The sequence below is a fragment of the Mesoplodon bidens genome, assembly GCF_964165515.1.
Source record: "Mesoplodon bidens genome assembly, chromosome: 8".
Classification (NCBI taxonomy): Eukaryota; Metazoa; Chordata; class Mammalia; order Artiodactyla; family Ziphiidae; genus Mesoplodon; species Mesoplodon bidens.
The window spans coordinates 94,578,270-94,605,256 of record NC_138165.1 but is presented as its reverse complement, the minus strand read 5'-3'; the positions used below and the strand labels follow the sequence as shown (position 1 = coordinate 94,605,256).

The window sequence follows — 26,987 nt, the reverse complement described above, 5'->3', positions numbered from 1 at the left end:
TGGTTGCTTTCTGGAGCATCCTTCCTGGCTTTTCTTACCGTCTAAAGCCGATGCACCCTCTCTTCCCGTGAAGTGCCCACCTTAAGACTCAACCCCCTCCACCCCTTCCTGGGTGCAGATGTGCACAAAGATGGAGGCTGGATGGAGGCTGATGCCATCCTTGGAGAGCAAGTGTATGTGGCGGTAACCTGGAAAGGGGGGCGGGGGACAGTATTAGGAAGGCAGCCAGAGCTGGGGTGCGGGCCAGGGGTGGGAGGACTGGCTTACCTTGTTGCATGCAGTTCCAAGGCAGGGTGTACTGACCGATGAAATCGTTTCGGGATTTCCAGTCATAGTCTTTTACCACAAAACGCAGCAGGGCCAGTTCAGGTACCAGGACCCGGAAGCACAGTGTCTGCCCCCAGTATGGATTAAAACCTGAGCAGGGGAGGGTAAGTGAGGGAAGAAGTGAAGGAACAGACATTGTTGACCATGTTGGGTTGCTTTCCCATGTTCTCTCGCTTAATTTTCCTAGCAGCATTTTACAAGTGAGGAGATTGAGCGGGTAAGCAGTTTGCTTAGTCACTGGAGCTTGTAAGTGAGAGGCCTGGCTTCAGACCCAAGATGTCCAAGTCCTTATTCTTTGTCCGGTTCCACACTGCCTCCCGTGAAGGTGGCGGGAGGGGTGATGGACTGTGCTTAATGGAGGGCTGGATGGTAGGAAAACAACAGCCATGCCTCTCCCACTTTCCCCCAGCACTGCCCAGTCTCACCATTGTTCTCCACGTAGCTGGTCTCTTGCCGGGTTGTGTCTTGGCGGACGCCAAAGATCTCCACTCTTACCAGTGGATCCACAATGGACTCCTCTTTGGTCTTGTCCACTTTGGGGAGTTGCTGCCCACTGATTACCTGCAACCAGAGCTCTGGAGCCTCACTAGTTCCTGCTCAGCCCAGCCCCCCTCCAGCTCTCCCACATTTGCGGGGGAGACACAGGACCTTGCACTATAGCTTTGGGGTTTGCAAAGCTAATTCTCATGGGTAATATATTCTAGTACCTCACCTGCTATTTAAAATGCATCCAAGTAGAAATTTAGCAAGGTTTGAAAGTAGGTACTTCATGACAGCAGCCCTTCTATAGCACTTACTGTGCCCTAGGCACTGCTGTAAGCACTTCAGAGTAACTAATCACAACAGCCCTGAGAGGTAGGCAGTATTGTTACCCCAATTTTGCAGGTGAGGAGACTAAGGTTAAGGAGTTTGCCTAACGTTACACAACTAGTAAATGGGTCTGAACCTAGGCAACTGGCTCCAAAGTCCTTGCTGCCTCGTGAGGAACTTTCCCCCATTACACTCCTGTCAGGCCTAGCCACCCACCCCTCACCCCTTCCACCCACCACCCTCCCTGGCTTCTGTCCCAGCCATCCCAGTTTCTTCCCAATGGTTTCTCTTTCCATTATACCTGGATTAGGAGGGTCTGAGCTTTGAACGGACTGACGGGCCTCTCAGGGTGGAAGGAACTCTGGACGTCACGCAGGAAGTCTGGCTTCAGCACGTAGCCGGAGCCAGCGTTCTGACGGAAGAGCCCATCACACAGGTCCATCTCAAGCCCCGCAGTCTGCATATTCAAAGCCACTGAGGGCCCCGGGAGAAAAGGAAAGATTCACCATGGGGGCCATCCAGGCCCACGTTCGTGGAGCTAGACAGACATACTGGGTGTAAAAGGGCTGCAGGGAACACCATGGAGAGCATCTTTCTCAGCCTAGCCCTCCTCTCGGAGCACTCCCTGGCCCCGTTGCCACCCAGGGACTGACTGACTGCCCCCCCGTAGCTCTTCCACTCGCTCTTCCCTGCCCCTACTGCCCCCTCACCCATCTGGCAGCCTGCATTCCAGAACTCCTGGGGGTTGTAGTTGGATGAATCTGTCCTCAGGCCACTGGGATATACACGGCTTAACTGCCAGGTATTGTGCAGCACAAACTCATTGCCTGTAAAGAGGGTGTGGGTAGGGAGATGGTAGTGGGTGGGGTGGATCCTCCCACTTCCCTGGTCTCAAGGGCCCTGCCCACCCACTTCATTCTCCTCTGAAGCATCTCCTAAGGCTGTGCCTATCTCTCTTCCGTGCAGACCATCTCCCACACCTGTCTTACCCCTAGAGCCTTGAACCCACTGTTAATACTCCCGTCCCCGTACCTGGTCTGAGGAGTTCCTTGGCTCCACCATCCCTCCTTCGCTCCCTCATCCTCTTGGGACTCATCTGCCTGCCCATCAGACCTGACTCTAAGCCATCCCAGTTCCTTCCCTGTCCCTCCCTTTTGGTCCTGACCAGCCTCCTTGATGAGGCTCTTGGCCTTGGCTTCAGAGAAAGATGATGTTTCATAGAAGCGGTAGTGCTCCCTCGAATGAGCAAAGCTGTAGAATGTGACAGCCTTCAAGTAGACAACCAGGGCAGAGAGGGATGGACATAAGATGGGCTTGGATTTCTGGAAAAGGAGAAAGTAGGGAGGAAGATGGAATTGAACCATTAGCAATCTGAGAGGGAAGAAGCCAATGGCCAAGATCTGAACTTCTCCACCCAACCTAAGGCTCTGCCCACTGCCTCCCCATTGTATTCTCCCTCCTGCCTCACCTGCTTGGGAAAGAGAAGGAACCCAGGCTTGGAAATAGGAGCCTGGGACATAATCTGACAACACATAGGCGGACACAACAGTGGGCACATCACAACCTGAGGATGGGAATGGCAATAAAGGCAGTCTATGTATACTGATGGGATCAGTTTCAGCCTCTGGGCTTGAAGGATTACTCTGTAGGTTACTTTGTAAGTAACAGGTTTTTAATTTATTATTATCATTATTAAACAGATGTCATACTCCCTACCTCTCATCTTTTAAAACAAACAAATAATTCTTTATCAAAATGTGCATATGGGCTTCCCTGGTGGCGCAGTGGTTGAGAGTCCGCCTGCCGATGCAGGGGACACAGGTTTGTGCCCCGGTCCGGGAGGATCCCACATGCCGCGGAGCGGCTGGGCCCGAGAGCCATGGCTGCTGAGCCTGCGTGTCCGGAGCCTGTGCTCCGCAACGGGAGAGGCCCACGTACCGCAAAAAAAGGGGAAAAAAAATGCACATGAGCCCAAACAGATACATCCAGGTATGCAGATGGTCATGGAAATCACACCTGGAAGGATGTGAGAGTCCCAGAGTAGCATCTATGGATTTTTCTCCTGATTTCCCATTTCCATCCCTGGGCATGACAACACAGCTCCAGAGAGAACTGGAGAAGCTAGAAGTCAGCTGAGCCAAGCAAATGCACAAAAGAGAGAAATGCGGACTTCAGAGCAGGATCTCAGTGGTCCCACCAGTGGTACCCCTTCCCCACCTCTTCCTGCTCCTCCTCTGGCTATTTCTGATCCCTCTTCAGACTCACCTTTTCCAAGAAGCTTTCTCTAACTAAGCCCACTTTAGTTGAGGTCACAGCAGTCACTCTAGTAAGCCCTACTTACCCGATACAATATACACATGCATGCATGCACACACGTACCCATCAGTGGTTTTCGAACTAGCCTTCAAGGAGACTGGGAAGTAATACAAAGATGTCTCAGAAGTCACCTGGGAGACCCAGGAGAGAGCCAAAGGGGTGCTTCAACCAGGAGGGCTCTGCATTTATCTATTTTGTATACTGAGCTTCCATATAAGATTTCATTAAAAAAAAAAAAAAAATTTCACAGCCCAAAGAAGTTGGAAAGCCACTGCAATGTATCTATATATGGCAATCTATCTAGTGATGCTATGTACGCATTCTTATGCCTCTTTCATTGGAGACAAGGAGCATTTTGCTCCTTGGCCCTCCACCCTGCCTGGCTCCAGTCTCTTCACATGTGGGCTCTCAGCTAGTGGTACCACCTGATCAAATGCCAGAGCAGAAAGACCACTCTCCTGGCCTACCTTCTTTTTGTCCTTACTGCGAGGGCTCAACTCCTGGGGCTCAGACTCCATCTGGGCCTCCAGCTGCAGCTCAGCCTCTTCCAGTTCAGACTCTGGCTCCTCCTCCTCTTCCTCAAGATCCTCCTCAAGCGTTTTTAACTTCTTTCCCTTCACAAGGATCTTCCTCCGAAGCTCCTAGGGGATAAAAATGGGGGGGGGGGGCCTGTCTACCTATCTCGTCTGGAACCCTCCTGGGGATCATGCAGGTCCCACTGCTCTCAAAGGCACAGGAAGTGAGTGAGTGGTCAGAAGTTCCCACAGGAAGGCTGCTTGATACATACAACAGGGATTTCCTATTAAGCGAACCTGTAACATCTCTATCCATAAGGAAAAAAATACATGCAGACCCCTACCTCACATTTGACACATGAAGATTCCTCATGTAAATATAAAGATTTACATGTAAATATAAAGAACATAAGAGTATCAGAAGAAAATACAGAACCTTTCTGAATAAGCTTAAGGTGGGAAAGCCTTTAAAAACATGAGATGAAAACCCACAAGACATAAAAATAATTGGCAGATTTGACTACATAAAGCTTAAAGATCTCTGAAGATGTTATAATGACGAAAAGAAAAAGTAGACTGCAAGGGCAGTTCCCTGGCGGTCCAGTGGTTAGGACTCCGCACTTTCACTGCCGTTCATTCCCCGGTCTGGGAACTAAGATCCTGCAAGCCGTGCGGTGCGGCCAAAAAAAAAAAAGGAAAAATAGACTGCAAAGAAAAAAATTTCCAAAACATTATCTTTAACATTTAAAAATTTGTTATATATCAATAAAAATTATAAACCCTGGGCTTCCCTGGTGGTGCAGTGGTTGAGAGTCCGCCTGCCGATTCAGGGGACATGGGTTCGTGCCCCGGTCCGGGAAGATCTCACATGCCGTGGAGCGGCTAGGCCCGTGAGCCATGGCCGCTGAGCCTGCGCATCCGGAGCCTGTGCTCCACAACGGGGAGAGGCCACAACAGTGAGAGGCCTGCGTACAGCAAAAAAAAAAAAAAAAAAAAAAAAAAAGACAAAGACAAAAATTATAAACCCTATATATTTACCCTATAAAAGGGGGTAAATAAAATTATCAATTAATTCAAAAGAAGAAAACATAGACCTTCCTTTTTTAAAAAGTTGACTTTTTTTTCTGTTCATGTTTGCCATTATGAATTATCTCACTACTGGAGTTATTTGTAGTCACTGCCTTATACTGTTGGTTGGAGTGCAATTTGGTATTTTTTTTCCAGAGGGCAACTTGACAATAATAACCAAAAATGTCAACATGCAAACTTTTCAACACAGCAGTTTTGCTTCTAGGAATCCAACTCAAAGAAAAAATAAATGGGCAGAGCTCTATGTACAAGTGAAAAATTATAAACAGCCTAAATGTTTACCATTTACTGGTTATGTTTACCACCTACTGGTTGAATAAGTTATGGTCAATAACATAAAATACAATACTATAGAACTGTTAAAAAAGAAAATACAGGGCTTCCCTGGTGGCGCAGTGGTTGAGAGCCCGCCTGCTGATGCAGGGGACACAGGTTCGTGCCCCGCTCTGGGAAGATCCCACATGCCACGGAGTGGCTGGACCCGTGAGCCATGGCCACTGAGCCTGCGCGTCTGGAGCCTGTGCTCCACGATGGGAGAGGCCACAACAGTGAGAGGCCCGCATACGGCAAAAAAAAAAAAAAAGAAAAGAAAAGAAAATACATATATATGAAAAGACATTCATGATATATATTGATATTATATGTGAGATATAAAAGGGGTGGAAAGGATGATCCCATTCACGTTTTTAAAAATGTGACCATATATACACATATATGTCTATATAAGCATTTAGAAAATCTTTTGGCAGCTGTTATGGGAGAGGCTGAGATTATGGTGGGGGGGCTAGGCTATAATTATGAACTATCAAGAAAAAAAGATTTTCCATTGAAAAAATATATAAAGTAAATAAATGATTTTAAATTTAGAGAACTTTAGCTAGAATTCTATGTTAAATTAGATTTTTTTTTTGGCTGCGCCGTGTGGCTTGCAGGATCTCAGTTCCCCATCCAGGGACTAAACCCGGGCCATGGCGGTGAAAGCCCAGAATCCTAACCACTAGGCCACCAGGGAATTCCCTGAATCAGATTTTTAAAACATTGAAGTTCTCTCCAAGGATATTAAAGAGTAAGATCGTCCATCTGAGGGTGAGAAGAAGGGGACAAGATGGGCATGGAGGAAGGAGCCAAGGTGGGGCGATAGGGAAGCCGTGGCAGAGCCTGGGCTGGGGGAGCATGGTCCTACCTCAGGGGAGGGCAGCTGAGTGGGAAGCTGCCCATCCAAGGTGGTGCTCAGTAGCTGATTCCCCAGGATCTCTGTCAGATGGCGCGCTACCATCTCCTGCTGTTCCCAGCTGCAGTGGTTCTCCAGGGACAAGATGACTGGATAGTCTGATGTCTGATGGGGAGGGGAGCCAGAATTCTGAGGCCTGTAACCCCCTTGCTTCTCCAGGCCCCCCTAATTACTAACTCAACTGACTACCCTGATTGCCAAGGTCCTCCGACCCCATGCCAGGCCTCAAGGAGATCTTCCTGGGTCTGGGCACCCCACATCTAAAAGTCACTCTTGGGACCCCAAATCTCAGATCTATGCCAGGTCTGACCCAGGTCCCTCCGGGACCTTTGCATTTTCAGGCTCAGAGTGGGAAAGCCAGGCCATTCCCCCAGTTACGTGTTCATGTTACACTGTCAGGCTTTCATCTCCAGATTGCTATTGTCTCCCAGTCTACCCACCACTTTCTCTGTTTCCTCATCCACCCTCCCCCAGATGGGTGACAGAAGTTGTTAGAGGTAATTATTACTAATCTCTAGCAATTAGCTCTATGACTACTAGTAACACATCTAACACTTATTCATGATAATCCCTTAATATTTGCCTGATGCTTCACAGTTAAAATCTCTTTTACACATATGCCATTTGATGTAACCTCCCCTGCATCCCTCCACCCTCCCCAGACCCAGAGCCTCTTCCTTCAGATCCTCTTGCCTCATCAGTATTTCCATCCTGAGGCTCCTACCTGGAAGGCATACTGTCCAATGGCGGCCACGACGTCTTTGAACGGGATGCGAGAGGTCAGTGTGTGTCCGTGGTAAACAATAGGTTCCCCGCTAGGTCCATCCCATATATCCACCTCCACACAGCGGCATCCCCGCTTCAGGGCCCTGCAAGAACCCCACCCCCCAGGGACAGGAGGGGTCAAGGTCTGATCTTCCACCTAGGGACCCTCTCTCCCCACTCTGGAGAGAACAGTGCTTTACCGGCACTTACCCATCAAGACTCCACCAAGCTATATCTCCACGGACCCTTCTCTGTCTACTGGGGCAGGGCTGCAGCTCACACTGATCTCCACCCACCCCCACCCCGCCCAACTCACAATCCTCCCTTAGCGAGCCATCACATCCTGCCTTGGGGTGTTCTGCTTGTAAATCGTTATACAACACCCGAGTTATTCAAACTCTCAGTAAATTTACAGTTATTTTCTCTACTAGACTTCCTGGGGAAGTTCCACTCATCATGTATCCCTTGAAGCTACTAGTTCAGTTGCTGGCACTACAAGGATATCTTGACTATTTGCTCTAATCCACGATTAACTGCAAAAAAGCAGATACCATTTATTAGCTGTTGACACATGGATTACCTCATTTCATCTTCACAACAACCCAGACAGAATAGGCATTGTAATCATCTCTGTTTCTCAGATAGGGAAACTGAGGCATAGAGAGGTTAAATATTTAGCCCTAGAGTCCCAGGTGAGGGGGCTAGTATTTGATCTCAAATCGTCTGACTGCAGAACCTATGTTTTTAACTCCTCTTCTCTACTGCCTCCCATTTAACATTTAGTTTATTTATTTGTTCACAATAAATCTGTCAGGACCTCTGAGTTCCAAGAGAGTTTCATAGCCTATGAGAGAGAGAGAAGCTCCATTTACCCACAGGGTTTCCATACCACTCTCCCGCCAGTCTTCAGTAGCTCCTCCATGTCTCTCAGGTATCCAGGGATCCTCAGCCCCAAAGCCCCCACAACAACTTTTCAATCCCTGTTATCCCCTGACAGCACCCCCCAACTTCCCACAGATGCTCCTTTCTCATGAGCTGGACCCTTTCACCCCTCGGCCCCACTGCACCGTATGTATCCCTCCACGCTGCTCTGGCCACAAAGCTGGTCTCCCACTAGGTAGGTGTTGTGGGAGCTGCTGATGTAGTACTGGTTCAGGGGCTGAGTCATATCCTGGTAGATGGGGAGGCAGGTCGGATTGAAGATGTCTCCGTCCTTCGAGTAGAGGTAGCTGAGGAAGCCATCCATGCTCAGCACATGCCGCAGTTTGCCTAGGGTGTGGAGTAGCTCGAGTGAGAAGTTCTGGTGACAGCACCCAGCACACCTGCAGGCGGTTCTCCACCCCAGCCTTCTCCAGGGCCTGGCCTTTCCAGTGGTGTCCACTCCCAGCCTCCAGATCCCAAACTTGCCCCATCCAGTGTCTGTCATTTCAATCATCCCCACCCTCAGAGAACCTTAAATCTACAAGGGGAATCGTTAAGATCATTCTAGTCCAGTGCTGTCCAATAGAACTTTCTACAATGACAGAAATGTTCTATTCTGCACGGCCCGATATGATAGCCTCTGAATACATAAAGCTACCGAGCATTTGAAATGTAGCTGTGCGACTGAGGAACTGAGTTAAAATTTTGATTTTAGTTACAGTCATCCCTCAGTATTCACAGAGGATTGGCTCCAAGACCTCCCCCTTCCCCACAGCAGATACCAAAATCCGTGGATGCTCGAGTGCCTTACATAAAATGGCATGGTATAGTCGACCCTCCGTATCCACGAATGTGGAATCTGTGGATACAGAGGGCCAACTGTAAATTAAATAGTCACATGGAGCTCATGGTTACCATAATGGGCAGCACAGTATTCAGTCCAAAGGGCTAATTTCATAGATGGGGAAACTGAGGCTCAGAGAGGATCAAAGTCAAAGACTTGTTAGTGACAAGACCAAGGTACCTGTGTTTTATTCCCTGGGCTGTGTAGCTGCTGCTAACTATGGCCTGAGGGTTTCTTCCTATCGTCAGTTCCCATATGGTGCTTTGAGGAGTGTTTGTCCAACATCCCCTTGGACTACACTCTCTGAGGGCAGGGCCCTGTTGCTCCTTCCAGAGCCCTCACCCCCTCAGCACAGGCTTCATGTAACAACAACAATGATGGCTAACAGTTCTTGAGCACTTGCTCTGTGCCAAGGACGTTACATGCAGCATCTCTCTTAATGCTCTCACCAACACGATCAGGTGGATGTAACATGATCTGCCCTGAGAGGTTACATAACTTATCCCAGGGTCACATAACTAATAACTAATAAGTGAAGGAGCTGGGATTTGAACCCGGGTCGCCAGATGTCAGAGCCACGCTCTACACCACTGGATTGTACAGTCTCACTGAGGGTAACATTGTTGCAGGGGAGACAGAACAGCTTGACTCTCATGCCCAGCTTCCTCACTCCAGGTTTGACAAGGCCCGAGGATGGTGGAAAACGGCAAGAAGTTGGGCACAAAGTTTCAGTCTTGACTGTAATAACTCAAATCGCTAGGGTAAGTCCATAGTTACTAGGTAGTTTTCACGTACATTATTTTTTTTTATAAATTTATTTATTTTGGGCTGCGTTGGGTCTTTGTTGCTGCGCATGGGCTTTCTCCAGCTGCGGCGAGCTGGGGCCACTCCTCGCTGCGGTGCGCAGGCCTCTCATTGCGGTAGCCTCTCTTGCTACAGAGCACGGGCTCTAGAGAGCAGGCTCAGTAGTTGTGCCGCACTGGCCCAGCTGCTCTGCGGCATGTGGGATCCTCCCAGACCAGGGGTCGAACCCCCGTCCCCCGCATTGGCAGGCGGATTCCCAGCCACTGCACCACCAGGGAAGTCCCCATGTACATTATTTCATTTGATCACCAATTATTTTACAAATGAGAAAACTGAGTCTCCAATAGGTTAAGTGACCCTTGCCCAGAGTTACTCAGTTACTAAGAAGCAGAGTGGGGACTTGAGCCCCCGTCTCCTGACTGATACCACACTCTGCAGCCAGACTGTAGTATCTGATAGTCAAGTGCAAGGGGAAGGAACACCAAAAGTGGTGGGAGGTAGAATAAATGTAATGATGTATACCGGATCCTGAACCGGAAATAGAGGATCCTATTTCTTAACTCACCAACTTCCTCTTCTATTTAGTTTCCTGAAATGATTGCTTTACAGCCCCCTCCTTCTCTGAGCACCCACATGAATCTGGAATCAGCGATTCCAGCGCTTTCTGTTTGACTCTGCGTTCCATGAGGGCGCTGTCCTTGTCTGACCTACCACTGTATCTCTGGTGCCTACCATAGGTCCTGGCACATTACAGGTACTCAGTGAGCATTTGCTGAAGTACTGAGTGAATGAATGAATGAAAGGGAGTGGGAGTTGAGACCTAGGAAACCTGGGTCACCTGTCCAGCTCACATTCCTCTCATCTGTAATCCTCGTTCTCAAGAGAGGCACCAGGTAAGAGTCAGATGACCTGGGTTTGAATCCCAGTTCCTCCTTTCATTAGCTGTTGACTCTGAGCAAGTCATTTAATTTTTCTTAACCTCAGTTTTCCTCTTTTGTACAACTGACAATAATAGATCCCACTTCCTCAGGTTGTTGGAAGGATTTGAAGGGAAAAACATGTAGAGATATTAGCACATTATGGGATACTTAGCAAAGACCCAATAAAGATTATTGGTTTTGATTTACAAGGATATAGTGAGGACTAAAAGAAGTAAGAGATGTAAAATGCCTTGTAAGTCACTTAATATTAGTAATGTAAATTCTTCACTTTCTGCAGGGAATTGAGGGCAGGAAGGTGTCTAGTAAAGGGGCAAAGAGAAAGGTTTGAGGGCAGACAGGGCATATTTTAGCTGTGCTTGTAAAGAGCTAAATGATTGGCCACCTCATCATCCCCCTCAGCCAGGGACTGACTAGTTTCCCTGCTCAGGGGCTTAGGACTCAAGAACCACTTGGAGAATTTGGAGAAAGCCAGGAAAGGATAGAAAGCCAGCATTTAAAGAGACAGCCAACAGGAACCATGAAGGGAGCTGGAGGAAAAGGAATCAAATGCACTAGAGAAGAGGCCAAAAGCAAGAGGACCAGGCTACCCTGATGGTGCAGTGGTTAAGAATCCACCTGCCAATGCAGGGGACATGGGTTTGAGCCCTGGTCCAGGAAGATCCCACATGCCGCGGAGCAACTAAGCCTGTGCGCCACAACTACTGAGCCTGAGCTCTACAGCCGACGAGCCACAACTACTGAGCCTGCGTGCTACAACTACTGAAGCCTGTGCGCCTAGAGCCTGTGCTCCGCAGCAAGAGAAGCCACCGCAATGAGAAGCCTGCGCACCACAACGAAGAGTAGCCCCTACTCGCCACAACTAGAGAAAGCCAGTGCACAGCAACGAAGACCCAACGCAGCCAATAAATAAATTAATTAGTTAGCTAAAAAAAAAAAAAAAAGCAAGAGGACCAAGGATTTTCCGTTTCCACTGAGGACAAATGTTGATATCAGGAAGAACTTCCTGAAAGTGAAGGATGAGAAACGAGCATGGTGGAGGAAAGGGGACTTATGGAATGTTCTTCGTCCTGAGAAATCCAGCACTACAGAGGAGACTCCTGTCTTATGTGGGCAGAAAATGGCTCTCTCCTTCCGAAAGAGTGATTGAATGAGATGAAGCTGATTGGGCAGGGGGCCTGGATGGGGTGGACTCAGCCTTCCCTTAGTTAAGCAGAAGGCTGCTTGTCTCTGCACCTTTCTAATCACAGTCCCCCATCCGGCCCCCACGTCTGGTGCCTCTCCACCCTTGTCCTCTTACCACTATTTGAAGGCTCATAGCAGTCGATGAGTTCTAGAGCAAGGTCAGAAGCCCGTTCTCCTTCTTTCTGCTCCTCTTGGAGAAAATCCACAAATTCCAGCAGGGTCAGCTTCTGCCCATCAGATGAAAACTTTTCAAACAGTTCCTGCACCTCAGGACGCTGAGTCAATGACTTATAAAACTCTACAAATTCTTCTCCCTCCAGAGTCCCAGACTGGGATGCATCTGCTCTCTGCAAAAGAGGGTTTCGAGGAGAGTGGACAAACCCTATTAACAGCAGATTTTTTGGCTTTAACTTGCCCTGTAAGGGCAATATTACTGGTGGAGCCAAACATGCTTCCACAGAATTCCTGACATTCAGTGTTCATAGAAGAAGCCACTTCAGTAAGTAAAAAGCAAAATTTCAGCCATACCATTTGCTACTGGAGATAATTTTCAACTAGAAAGAGTTAAATACCCCAACATGTCCCTAAAAGGTCAGAAGATCCCTCCTCCTATTTACTCACGTACCAGTTGGAGTTTTCCACTGTACTAGGCACTTGTGAAATTCTGGCCAAGGGCAGAGAGGTCCTTGAGATCTGATGTAATAACATGTTGTTATTTACCTTTCATAAGTTTATGAGTCATTTTTCCAACAAGACTGAAGGTTAAGAACCAAGTCCTGCCCACACTTCCCATTGAGCCTGGCATAGTGCCAGGGTGCATAGGAGAGATTCAACAGGTGAGTGTTCCTGGAGAGGGTCAGAGGACTTCCGACCAAGTGAGAATGTGGCCTTGGCTGGCTTCTGCTATTCCTTCCCCAGAAGACTCACCTGGAAAAGCTGGAAGGCATGGTCTTGGTCCATTTCCACATTCATCAGGTGCAGTAACCGCTGGACTTCTCCAAAACTCATCCGACCATCCTGGTTTTTGTCTCCGTGCTGGAACCAATCACTCAGCCATCCAGGTCTGAGTCAAGGCAAAAGCACTGAGTGTGTGTTTGTGTGTGCAGATGTGTGTGCACGTTCATCCATTGACATGTGTGCACCTGTCTTTGTCGCCAGTCTCTCCCCAATGCCAATTCATTTTCCACATTAGTTTCTGGAATAATCTCCCCAGAGCACTGATCTACCTTGTCCCTGAATGGCTCAGGTGCCTGCGGGGACCTCCCTGTTGCCTGCAGAAGGAAGCCCAAATTCCTTAACATAGAAGTTAAGATCTCCTTCACCCCCATGATCTGGACCCAACCTCGTCTTCTCAACACATCACTGACCTCCCCGTACCTCAGCCAGACTCCGCCACTCCTCTGCTCGCTGATGTCCCACTCTCTCTCCTGCTCTTCAGTTTCCCACCTCTGGGCCTTTACTCATGCTGTTCCCTCAGGCAGGAGTACCTTTCCCACCTCCTCTCTTCATGTTCAAATTCTACTCATTTTCAAGGCTCAGCTCAAACGCTACTTCCTCCCTGAAGCTTCCTCAGAACCATCTCAGCTAGAAATAAATATTTCTCCTTCCTTTGGACACCCACATATCATCTAGAGTACAATAACACTGCTAAGGTACTTAAATTATTTACACAATTCTATTTTCTCTACTGACTAAAACAGTATCTGATTCTCATTAATCTTTGTATCCCTAAAGCATGGCACAGTGCCTCATACATTCTGCTTAATAGATGGTGAATGAATGAATGAACTGGCATAGAAGGTGAATACAATCCAGGAAACTTGAAGTGAGTTGACCCCACTAAGCCCTCTAAGGAGTTGCTTCCCATCCCTATGGTAGTTAATGTCACTGGGATCTTCTGTTCAGCTCTCAGGATCAGCACCTAGTTTGGTCCTTTGCCTCTCCCTGTCCCTTCCCCCAATCCTGGGGGCCCTGATTCCTGCCCAAACTCTGCCTGGCTATGCCTGTGCCATCGCAAGCTCCATTCCTCCCTCAGTATCTCAGCCTCTCTTCGGCTGAGCTGTCCCTGCCCACCCCATCTGGACTCTCGGGCTTCCCTAGCCCTGTGCCCCCTCCCACTTGTCCCTAGCCCTGCAGCATCTGGCTCCTTCAGTGACCCGTGGAGCCCACTCTGACTCCATCCTGCTGATACTGGTCCAGCCGCTCCTGTTGGTCCATGCTGGTGACAAAGTCCACCAACAGCTGGAGCCCCTGCATCCAGATCTGGGCCTCCTCGACACTGTTGGCCACCAGGTCCAAGTTGGAGCGGCGGCCATGGAAGACGATGGTGAAGCCCTGCTCCAGGGGGAACTCCTCTGCCAGGTTTCGCAGCAACTCAGACTCGTGGCCCTCACGCACTGTGTCCACGTCGGATATTGAGACTGCCGGAGAAGAGGCAAGTGCGGGCACTGAGGAAGAGGGTCTGCCAAATTGCAGCAGCTGAGGGTCAAGGACCAGTACTCCCTTCTTTTCTCTGAAGCCACAAGAGGAGGGACCCCAGCCTCCACAGGTTGGAACCCCCAAAGCCTTAGTACAGGGAGATGCAGACCCTTGGAATTCAGGATGCCACGAGTCATTGCTGTTTTCATAGGCAGCATGGCAAGGGGCCTGTTCTGGGAGTGGCAAGACCTGGCTTCCAGCCACCAGCTGGCAGCGTGACATGGGCCAAAATGACATAACCCCTCAGTGCCCTCATCTTAAATAAGGGATGGTCCCCTCCATGGCCAGTTTACATGGTGATCACAGGAGGACTGGCGGGGCTGACAAGTGGAAACACACTTGCAAGGTAGAAGCAGTTACACCAAAGCATGATGTGCCCAAATTCAATTCTCCCATTCCAGGTTTGAGGGCTTCCTCTTTCCAGATGTCTGGGAGGGAGCCAGAGAAATCCTTCCCCCCACTTCTTCAGCTGGAGCTGGTGTGGATCGTGAGCTTTGGGTATGTCTCTAAAGTAGATTCTCTTAGATGTGTCCTGTGATCAAATTTTTAGAGGGATCATAAAGTGTTTGGCCAATAGGATGCACATTATTATGACACATTTATGATACTTAGAAGTATTCATTGTAATGACTAACATTTATTTAATGCATCCTGCTTTCAGACCTCATGGTAGGTGATTTATACATTAACTTCTTAAGCCTCTGTAACATACTGGACAGGTACTGTTTAATCCCCATTTTATAGATGAGGAAACTGATATTAGTTTAAGTTAAGTAACTTGTTCAAAGCCAGTCAGCTAGAAATTGGGAGAGCCAGGGCTTTAATCCAAACATTCTGATGCCTGAGATCAAGCTCTAATAGTAACAACAACAACAATAATAATAATAATAGTAATAATAATAATAGTATAATAATATATAATCTATGATTTACTGAGCTTTATTATGTGCCAGGGCTCTTCGAAGGTCTTTGCATGCGATAACAATTTGATCCTCATAACACACTTAAGAGGCAAGTACTGTTATAATTTCCATTTTACAGGCTCAGACACAGACACAAAAGGGACAGCACAAGGGCACGTCATAGGACACTGGTCCCTCCCCCTGCTCTCAGGCTGCTGGGTCCTCAGGGTTCTATCCACCCATGTGCCCGCCCCTAGCTATCCACATCACTCACAGCTGGGCTTGGCCCTGCCTCCGGCCTGCCGGGCATGCCAGACTGTCATGCCATCGTCCTGAAGTCTGAAGTATCTTAGCTTCTTCCAGCTTTTGGACCTCACCTTGCGCATCAGCGTGCCTTTCTGCATCAGCAGCAGGTCTTGATTAACAGGCAGCCCTGAGCCAGGAGAAGCAGGGACTGGGTAGCCGGCGGGGAGGGTGGAGGGCCCAGGAGGAGCTCTTGAACAGGGGTCCAGCCTCCTCCCTGTCCCTGGGCTGTCTCCCCAAGCCCTCTTCTCCTGCAGGGGTACTCACGGCCTTGCAGCAGGGACGCCATCACCCACTGCTTCACCAGCTGATGCCAGAGTCACCTAAAGGAGCAAGGAGCAGCAAGAGGCTTTAGGTTAATCTCGGGGTCTTAGAATAATAGATCAGCGGAGGAAGAGAAGGAAGCTAGTGTTTCTTGATTGCACACTGTATGTCAGCTACTTCATCTACATAGTTTGCAGCTCTTTTTACTTCTGATTTGAGTTTGGTGATTCTGAGGCTTAGAGAGCCTAAGAAACTTGCCTCAGTCACACAGGGACTCGGAATTTAAACCCAAATAGATCTGATTCCAGAGCCTATGCTGTTTCCCACAGCCATCTCCGACAGGGCCACACCAGGGCTTTCTGCCAAATACCCCTTCCTTCCCAATATCCTGCTATCCACGAGGTAACGCTGACCACACGTCTCAGTTCCCCATTATTAGGAATCACCAACTTGCTGGCTGTCCCCTTTCAGAAACTAGACTCTCTCTGCATCCTAGGCTTCCCTTCTCCAAGTGGAATCATCCCAGCTCCCTCCTCCAGGAGCCCTCTCCATGTTCCCAAGTAGGTCATCCAGCTCCAGAAGGGCTAAGCCAGAGTATTTCTTTTGTCTCTTCTACAACGCTTGGTGCTGCACCTACTTAAATAAGCCACTTCTACCTTCACATGATAAAGTATATTTTATACTCCTTTTCATAAAAGTAATTCTAACAGTTTTAATGGACCAGATAAGTTACATAGTCTCAGAACCGCATTTTCAAGTTTCCTCTACCTACTAAAAAAGAGTTCCTACCTTTAAATATGTGCTGTCTAATTTAGGGCTGGTTAAGTTGTCCAAATAGCTAACAACAAACTTGCCTTGAAAAGAACTAGAAGGTTTGATTTGTGGCCACTTTGATGCCAGCTCTGCCTCAAGAAGAAATATACTCAACTCTTAACCAAATCATGCTGACACTGGCCAAGCCCATGAAACATAAAGCTCTATGCTCTTGTATAAGCCAAGGATCTACACTGGAATAAAAATGTTGTGGGTCTTAATGAATAAGTTTAACATTTTGACAGTGGTGAACACCTAAAAAACTGAAAGAATCCTTAAACCAATCATTCAGTTAGTACTCCACTGAAACCTCATGCAGTTCAACTCCCTGCGTTTTACAAATGAAAAAGCAGAAGTCCAGAAATATGATGTGACTTGTCTGAGGTCACACAGCATATTAGTGCCCTATCTCCCTTAAGTAGGAAGAGACTATAAAGTCACTCAGGGTGACTAAGTCTTCAGGAATAATGTGGAGATCACTGAGAATACAGCTTTCCTGACTGCAGGACCTAGAGAAGGCTTTCCAAAGGAGTAGAAATGTTCAGGGAATCAGTTTGAGCCTAAGCAGAAGAAATATCTCAAGGCAGCTCTCAGGAGAGCAAGAACCCTGAGACAGTTCCAACGGGGAAAGGTTTTGCTGGCTGAGGCTGAATGTGTAAGCTTGGGTGAGACCAGAAGAAACCTCTGATTGAAGAAGGAAGAAACGAAGACAGAAAAGCATCTCTGCTTTGCTGGGTGGGGATGCACAGTTTGGAATCTGAGGTTTACAAAAGCTGTATGAAGACTGAAAAGTAACAGGTCTCTCTTAAGTGTCTTAGGTACTCAGAGTCTAAGGGAGGTTGAGGTAACCCAGGCTGAAGCCTAATCCCCCTTGCCAACATCCTGCCTCATCTCTCCTCCGAACTTCTGGGATGGGTGGGCCTTGGCCCTGGAAGAAGACAGAATTACCTTCCTTTATGCCTGTGTCTGGGAGCCTCACCATGGTGTCCTGAAACATGGGAAGCCTGAGAACAGAGCCCAAGTGCTGGGACACCCCTACCTCCTCTCAAACCAGCCTTAGAAAGTTATTTTAACCTCTCTTGTCAAACTCTTCCAATCCCAGAGCTCGGCGTGCTCTTCCAATCCTGCTCCCATTCCTGAATCACTATTTTAAACCTGTATCTAGGTGACATGTGGCCATTAGAGGGCCAGTTTCAACTCAGGGAGCCACAGAATGTCAGAGCTGGCCTGCATTTTATAGAGAAGGGGACAGAGGACTAGCTGAGCTGCCAGTCGCCTGATGAATGAAGTGGCAGAGCTGGGACTAGAACTGAGGTCTCTATCTGACCACCTCAGAGGCCTCACTGAGACTCTGCCCTTAGAACGGGCTTTCTCTAGGAAGCAGATTAAAGCAGAGATAAGACTGAATGAGGGACATCAGTGTTTTGTCTCTCCTCCCCATCATCTTCTGTTCCCACCGTATCCCACTTCATAGCCCTTCTTTTCTTTCTTTCCTTTCCCCATTCTCTGCTTGACCCCTTCCTTTTCCTTTCTCCCCAGTTCACTCTTCTCTTCTCATCCTCTCTCTGCCTCCCTGTTTGCTCACTTAAGTCAGCCTCTCTTTGCTCTCCTCTTCTCATCCTTCTCCTTATACCTTCTCTTCATTACTCCTTCCTCTTTTGTTTCTCTTCTAATTCTCAGTAGCTCTGGTTCTCTTCCGCTGTGAGGAGTTTGAGACCCTGGAAGGGGGACACTTGGGTTCGGATACTGAGTAGCACATCCCTCTGCTCGACCTCATTTCCCCCTGTATCCTAGGAGACTGACTAAACAAAATGCCCAGAGAATGAGACTTAGAACCCAGGTGTTCTAGGTCTTGGTGTTTCCTTTGGTGCCTGAAGGTAGGATGGGAAGGATGATCACAACTGATGTAGGTGCAGTTAGGAGAGGAGGGAAAAAGGATTTGGAAGTGGGAGCAAGAGCAAAAGGCAAGGAGCAGAGGTTAATGACTGAGAGTAAGTGAGATTGGGTCTTAGCTGGTTACTCCTAGGCACATATGTGGAGATCCTCGAGGATATGGATAATTACCTCTATAACACAGATGAGAAAATAGAGACACAAAATAAAGTGGGAAGTGGCCAGGGGCTGCCGAGCAAGATTTGGTCCTCAACTGCCAGGTGGCTTCATGTCACCTAGAGATGGACTTTGGCAGAGTTGCCAATGGCGCCAATGGCTAATGGTGGAATTCAAGGTGTCTATGGTCTCTCTGAGGGTAGGAAGGAAGAGAATCATTCTGTCTACTCTCTTGCTTTGGAGCAGGATTATGACAGACCTGGTTCATATAAAGAGGACAGAATGGGTCATAGCCCTCAGAAGGTTAGAGCTTGAAGACTCCTCTTTTATAACACATCAATCCAGCAGTTCCTGGCTATATCAATATCTCCTGGAAAGTGTCTTAAAATAGAGATTCCTTAGCTCCACCTCAAATCTACCAGATCCAAATTTCCAAGGATGGGGCCCAGGAATATTTATCTTTAATAAGCACTCCTGATACACAAGCAAATCTGGGGAAGCCTCCACTCCCTCTGATCATAGATCAGGAAGTTGTGGTCCAAAGTCACAGAGCTAGTTAACGTCAGAGTCAGGACTAGAAGCAAGTGCTCTTCCCAGCACAGCACTCTGGCACACCAACAATCTGCCCTGGGTCATTGAGCAGGCTAAGAACCAGGCATAGAACTCAAACCCTGGCTCTTTCCAAGGAAGTCTCACAACTCTCCCTATTACCAGGGGTTTCTGTACTCCGCATGGGTCTTGGCCAGCCCTCATTTGGTAATCCTCAACCATCTGTAATTGAATTTGTGCTAAAGCATGGCTGCTCCAATTCTCTCTCTTCCTTTACTAGGGTGGGGCTCACCTCTGAGTGGTACCCTGGGTAGCTAAGAGGTACTCATATAAAGAGGTGACTGATACAACCAGCAGGAAAACTGTAAGTCAAAGAGGTTAAGCTAGAGAAAACCAGGAGGTCAGGTCCCTGTTCAGGCAAAAGAGTCCAGGGCTATGATTTAGTCAGGGTGGGTAAGCATGTGGAAGGCAGAGTTAGGGACTCAGACAGGCCAGAGCTTGGAGCAGAGGCTGGTCTGAGCCTCCAGGCCCTTACCGTGGGCAGGAGAGGAGTCCTGTGTCTGAGATCTGCGACGCTCTCTGCTGTGGGCCGAGGAAACCCAGGAGGGCTCCTTCTCTCCTTTGCTTCTCTTGCACTCACTGGCTTCCTCCCCTCTTCTGCTGCAGTTTGCTGTTGTCACTGGCAGACTTACAGCCAGATAGAAAGAGTAGGGTGGGGAGAGGTGTGAGCGCTCTCCTCAGTCCAGCCCATCCAACTCTTAAAGGCCCAGGACACTGGTCAGTGTGAGGGAGTAGTGGGGGTGGGGTGCGCAGAAGAGGATTAAGGGGAGGGATTGACGGGCATCACGTCTCCAGGGAGGAGGAGCCTGTCTGTCCTTCATCTTGATGCCAGCCCTCACTGACCTCAGTCCTGCAGTAGCTCTCAGAGTGAAACCCAAGGAGTATCTGAGTTGCAGTGCTCCGTGAATCACTGCTTTTCATTCTGGTTGGTTTCTCTCTGTGTGTTGTACAGCTGTCTTTGCCCTTATTTCGTCTGGCTCCTTTCCATGGTGTCTGTTTCCACTGGCAGAAGTGTCTCTGCATCCTGCCTTGCCGGGCACTCAGTCTAACTCTATGGCTCAGGGAAAGGAAAAAAGATAGAATGGGAAAGGGGGAAGATGAGAAAAGGAGGAGAGGAATGACTTGTGTAGAGGGATAGGTTGGTATCTACGTATATATTAGGTACTTGCTAAATATTGAAGGAATGCATACGTGAATGTAGGAAACAATTTGTTTCATATATTCATTCATTCTACGACCATTTGTTCAGCACCTCTAATATGCAAGGACGTATATGTGTTTTAATAATGGTACATGTAGAAATGAAGCAGAATCATGGTGTCTGAGGATCAAGGGCAGAAAGAGGAGCACAAGGCTGGAAAGACACCCAACTGGGAAAGGAAGGTAATGAGCTTCTTACAGCGTATATAAATAGGCAGCGGAAACAGAAACCAAGATTGAGGAAAGGGGACCAAGTTAGGTGAGGAATAGGGGATTGTAAAGGGCTTTATCATGGCCCCATACTTCACAGTGAGAAACTAAGGCCCAGGGAAGTTTAGGCAATGTCCTAGACTCACATGTCGGCAGCGGAGACTGCCAGTCCCTTATACTCGCCCAAGTACTGTGAGCTGGGACCTACTTTTGCTCTGCCTTGGGAAGACTGTGGGGTATGGTTCTTTCTGGATCAGTGGATGACAGTATGGAGCTGAGGGCATTAGGCACAGCACCGTACTTGGACTTCTGTGGGATCGTCTTCTGGTGAGGTGTGTCTTAATCATAGGCACAGAGGGAACTAACTGTACGAAGTGCTGTGGTTTTTGAGTGTGCTGAGATCCAGCTGCCTCTTGTGGCTCCTCCAAACACCCCTCAACTGCCTAATAGTCTACCATCAGTGATTATTTATAGCTAAATCGTTAGTCCCATTAAAATAAAATCCTCCTGAGTGATTACCATAAATGTCAGGATAGTGGTTACTTTTGGGAGGAGGGAGGAGTTGTGATGGGATGGGGCCCATAGCTGGCTTCTGAAATAGCTGACCAAGCTCTATTTCTGGTTGTGGGTGCTAATAAGGGTTTTCACTTCATAATAACCTATTAAGCTATACATTTTCTTTATGTAGTTTTCTATATCTGTGTTATATTTTATGATAAAATGTTTTCACATTTTATTAACTGGTAATTTCAGAAGCCTTATGGGTCTTTCATAATTTATACCTAAGTTGAGTTTACTGTACTAAGAGCAGGTTTGGGTAAAGGAAAAGGAGTATGCAGGGAGTAGAGGCAGAAGACGGAAGTCCATTCACGGAGAACAGGAAGATTAGGAGGCATCAAGATTTAAACTGTGCTGATTTCATATTTTACTTAATAGTGGTCCTGTCTCACATGCTCGTCTTACTCTCCCATTTCCACTTCTCCAACATCATCATGTCCTTATTTTTCCATACTTCCCCTTCCCCTTCCCCACTCCCCTTCTGCATTCCAGGATTACATACAGTTTGCCTCTCTGAGTCACTATTTGCCTCACCTAATTGCAGCCCAACCTCCTTCCCTTCTGGGTGTTCTGTGAGGGGTATTATCACCCCCCCAGGGTTTTCTGGTAGAGTTCGAATCTCAAACATTCTGTTTCAGTGTTCTCATAAGCACCCCAGATCATGTGTTCTGATTTTTGGGAAAGGCACTTGGAGACCTTCACAAGGTTCATGTGGCTCCAAAGAATGGCTTAGAAGACATGTTCACTGCAGAATGCTCCTCAGATACAGGACGGGAGCAGACAGACAGGGCCCTGTGCATAGGAACTGTCCATCTGGTTTAGTTGCTCCTATTTCCATAATGATCCTGGCCCTTCCCCCACTGTTGTCTATTATTAACAGATCCAGAAACCTGATCAGGGTAGCAGCAGCAGAGGGACTTTCTGGGAACCATGCCCAGGAAAGGCCTAGAGGTCCTAAATTGAGATGAAGGGGCAGCTGGCAGAGGGAGACCTAAACAGTACACTCTCTTACTGCCACGCAGGCAAGCCTAAACTCTCCTCCTGACACCCAGGGGAGATGCCCTAAACTTCTCTGCTTCTCAGGAGTCAGGTTGGGGTTTCAGAGGCCTCTTTCCCAGACCATCCAACCAAACTACTCTAACTTCTGAAGTAAAGCCCCCTTCTTGTTGGTCAAAAAGGCAACTCAAAATATTAAATTCCATCTAAAAAATCATCATATGAGACCACCTGCTGAATTAAAAGCCAAGATATATAACTTCAAAAGACCACAGAATTATGTAGCCACTCTTCCATTCCAGCAAAACAAAACAAAACAAAACCAAAAAAAACCCCAAAACAAAAACAAAAAAACCACCAAAACCACCAAGGGGAGTGGGAACAAGGAGGTATAAAATAAACCAGAGAACAAGATGATAGAAGTTAGAACTAAAAATGCAAAGGGTGTAAATGCAAAGGGCGTAAGAGGTAAAACTTTCAGAAAATTCACAAAATACAAGTGTATGCTATTTATAACCCATATCTCAGAAAGGTGGTACTAAAATGTTGAAAGTTAAAGGAGGATATCTGGGTGTGGAAGGACTCCAATTTCATTTTTATTCAAGATTGCCTTGGCTGTTTTGGCACTTTGCATTTCCATGCAAATTTTAGAATCAGCTTGTCAATTTTCACAAAAACAAACCTGTTGGGATTTTACTTAGAATTGAGTTTCACCAGCAGATCAATTTGAGAGAACTGTCATCCTTACAATATTATTTTCCAATCCATGGAGTCGATATATGTCTTCATCTTTGTCTTCTTTTTTTTTTTTACATTTAAGGCATTTCAATTTTTTAATTTTCAAAATGTATTCATTGGGCTTCCCTGGTGTCGCAGTGGTTGAGAATCCGCCTGCCGATGCAGGGGACACGGGTTCGTGCCCCGGTCCGGGAAGATCCCACATGCCACGGAGCGGCTAGGCCCGTGAGCCACGGCCACTGAGCCTGCGCGTCCGGAGCCTGTGCTCCGCAACGGGAGAGGCCACAACAGTGAGAGGCCCACGTAATGCAAAAAAAAAAAAAAAAAAAAAAAAAAGTATTCATTTATGTTATTGTCAGATCGTAAAGTCATCCCCGAAATTTCATTAGGGTTAAAAATGCTTCTCAAATCTAACGTTATCTTATATACAATTTAAAGAAATAAAACTAAGTTATTGTGAAACTTTCACAGTGAGATTTCCAAATAGCTGAGAACATAGGCAAGTTTCCCCTTTGCTTCCAACAGACAGAAGCTAACCTATAACAAGGAAGAAAAATATTTGGTGAATTGACTATACATGATTTGACCACACACCTGTCAGTCTTTCTTTCAAGAATGTTTCATTGTCCTCAATGTAAAGATTCTGCATATCTTTTGACAAATCTATTGATATTTCGAGCTATTTGTTATCCTAGTATAAACAATATATTTTTGAAATTTCATTTTCTATTTATTGTATCTATACTCTTATTTTCTTTTTTAAATCTTTTATTAATTAAAATTTTTTTTAAAATTTAGAAACACAATTGATTTTTGGGGGGCGGTATATTGACTTTGTATTCTGTGACCTTGCTAAATTCACTTAATCCTAAGAGTCTGTAGATTCTTTTGTATTATTTACGTACACAATTATGTTGTCGGCACTTTTTTTGTTCCTTTATAATCTTTTCTTTTTAAAAAATCTTTTATTAATTAAAAAAAATTTTAATGTTTTAAAAAACATTTATTTGGCTGTGCTGGGTCTTAGTTGCAGCATGCGGGATCTTTAGTTGCAGCAACATGGGATCTTTAGTTGCAGCATGAGGGATCTTTAGTTATGGCATGCAGGATCTTTAGTTGCGGCATGCGGGCTAGAGCCCTGACCAGGGATTGAACCCAGGCCCCCTGCATTGGGAGCACAGTCTTAACCACTGGACCACCAGGGAAGTCCCTTCTTTTATTTTCTTGACTAATCACACTGGCTGGGACCAGTATAATGGTATACGGAGTTGTGATAGTGGACATCCTTATCTTATTCATCTCATGGAGAATGATTTCAATATTTTATCATTGAGAGGTTTACTGTAGGGTTTTTATTAAGATTTTTATTTTATTTAAAAATTTTTTTTGTTTTCATGAATATGAAACTTTTTACTTCTTTAAATTATAATTAAATTTTATTTTGGGTTAAAGTGATTACACACACACACACACACACACATATATATTTGTGTGTAATCAATTAACCTACCTACCTATATTTAACCTACCTACGTACATATGTAAGATTTTTATGAGATTAAGGATATACCCTTGTATTTCTGGTTTTCAAAGTTCTTAAAAATCATGAATAGCTGTTGAATAGTATTCTTTCCTGCATCTGTCTAGATTGATTTTTCTCCTTATACATTGATTGTGTGAATTGAATCCATTAGTTTTCAAGTGTTGAATCAATCTTGTATTTTTGCAGTAAACCCAAATTACGTATGACCTATTATCATTTTTATATATCGCTAGATTTGACTTGCTTATTTTGTCTGGCAGTTTTACATTAACATTCCCGGGAGAGATTAGCACCTGGTTTTCCTTTCTGGTGATATCTTTGATAGTTTTTGGTGGCTGGGTTATACTGCTTCAAAAGTGAATTGAGGGGGCTTCCCTGGTGCAGTGGTTGAGAGTCCGCCTGCCGATGCAGGGGACACGGGTTCGTGCCCCGGTCCGGGAAGATCCCACATGCCACGGAGCGGCTGGGCCCGTGAGCCATGGCCGCTGAGCATGCGCGTCCGGAGCCTGTGCTCCGCAACGGGAGAGGCCACAACAGTGAGAGGCCCGCGTACCGCAAAAAAAGAAAAAAAAAAGAAGTGAATTGAGGGACTTCCCTGGTGGTCCAGTGGTTAAGACTCCATGCTCTCAATGCAGGGGGCCCGGGTTCGATCCCTGGTCAGAGGACTAGATCCTGCATGCCACAACTAAGAGCCCACATGCCGCAACTAAAAATCCCGCGTGCCAAAACTAAGACCTGGTGCAGCCAAATAAATAAATAAATAAATATATTTTTAAAAAGTGAATTGAGATCTGTTCCCCTTTTCTATGGTTTCTGGAAGTTTATGATACTGGTGACTCTCAAGATATGAATGATGTCCCTTTTTCCATTAAAAAATATTTTATTTATTTTTGGGTGCATCAGGTCTTAGTTGCGGCACACGGGCTTCAGAGCATGTGGGCTCTCTAGTTGTGGCATGCAGGCTTAGTTGCCCCGTAGCATGAGGGATCTTACTTCCCCGACCAGGGATTGAACCTGCGTCCCTGCACTGGAAGGCATCTTAACCATTGGACCACCAGGGAAGTCCCTCTTTTTTCATTTCTAATGTTGAGCGTTTTTTCCTGATCAGTCTATGGGTTTATCAGTTTTTACTGTTTTTGAGGGAATGACTTTTGGCTTCACTGATTTTTATTGTACATGTTTTCTATTTCACTGTTTTTTTTTCTGCATTCTTCCTTCTACATATTGAATTTGCTATTCTTTCCCAGTTTCTTGACGTGAAAACTTAGATCACTGACTTCAGCCTTTTGTAATGTGTGAGTTTAAAGTTATATATTTTAGTGCTTTACCTGTATACCATAGGTTTTGATATGGCATATCTTCATTACCAGTTAATTTTATTTCCTTTGTGCTTTTTTTTTTTTCTGTGACCAGTGGGTTATTTAGAACTCTACTGCCTATTTTATACACAGTTACGGACTTTCCAGTTTCGTTTTGGTTTTTTTCCCTAGCTTAATCCCACTGTGTTCAGAGAACACTGCATTATTTTAAATTATTTTGGAAATTTCCTGAGGCTTACTTGATGGTCCAGCTATGACCAATTTTGGTAAAAGCTTTTGGTGCAATTAAAAATATGTATACTGTTGGTTCTGTGACAATGTTCTATGTATGTCAGTTAAGCTAGGTTTAATTGTGTTGTTCAACTTACCTATTATATCTGCTTTAAAAATAAATGTATTATTTAAAAAAATTTAAATTCCACAACATTCTGGAAAGAAAAATCTCATTTCATTCTATGGTTTCCTATTTTAAATGTTTTCCTTGGACTTTTTTTTTTTTTTTTTCTTTTTGCGGTATGCGGGCCTCTCACTGTTGTGGCCTCTCCCGTTGCGGAGCACAGGCTCCGGACGCGCAGGCCCAGCGGCCATGGCTCACGGGCCCAGCCGCTCCGCGGCATGTGGGATCCTCCCGGACCGGGGCACGAACCCGCGTCCCCTGCATCGGCAGGCGGACTCTCAACCACTGCGCCACCAGGGAGGCCCTCCTTGGACTTTTGATAGCAGTTAACTTTGCGTATTCTCCCTCTCCCCCTCATACTTTCCCAGCCTTTGAGCAGCAGGAATAGTGAGCAAGGGAATCATACATATAGCTAGTAAGGAAGCTCTGAAGGCTACCAATGCCTCTCCTTGCCCTGTTCCATCAGTGAAACGAAGGCCCTCAAGCCTTGGAAAAAAGAAGCTGGAAGCAGAGGTTGGCTCTGTCCCATTGAGAGCCAGGAACAGGGATGGAAACAACTCTGGAGATGTGCTCTAAGTCTTGAACCCTGGAAGGAAATGAATATTAAAGTCTTTGATAAAGTGTTTCAAGCTTTACCTCTTCATTTATAGAAGTCTCTCCCACACTAGTACTGTTCTGGCTACTACAGCCAGGAGTGAGGCTCTGCCCCAGCAAGAGATACTTTATCAGAAAAAGGGCACCCTCTCAGCCTTGCAAACAGCTTTTATACATCAGTAATCTTCTCCCAAAGGATCTATCTACAAAGGAACCATCACTGCCCTCTTGGCAGTGTGTGTGTGTAGTTCAACAGAGGTAGAGGCAAG

The 26,987-nt window shown here is 46.6% G+C and overlaps 1 protein-coding gene across 1 annotated transcript; it reads right to left on the bottom strand.

The window, feature by feature from the left end:
• Positions 1–76: 76 nt before the first annotated feature.
• PLCD4 (phospholipase C delta 4) lies at positions 77–19,912 on the bottom strand. Its single transcript, XM_081242936.1, has 17 exons — positions 19,639–19,912; positions 15,696–15,751; positions 15,400–15,558; positions 13,937–14,165; positions 12,673–12,808; positions 11,861–12,092; positions 8,121–8,322; positions 7,013–7,157; positions 6,241–6,393; positions 3,921–4,094; positions 2,606–2,701; positions 2,303–2,459; positions 1,848–1,964; positions 1,439–1,611; positions 753–888; positions 268–417; positions 77–188 (listed from the first exon to the last, which is right to left on the bottom strand). Exons 2-17 carry the CDS (start codon positions 15,715–15,717, stop codon positions 82–84), a joined length of 2,388 nt encoding a protein of 795 aa, XP_081099062.1. The 5' UTR covers positions 15,718–15,751; positions 19,639–19,912; the 3' UTR covers positions 77–81.
• Positions 19,913–26,987: the final 7,075 nt, after the last annotated feature.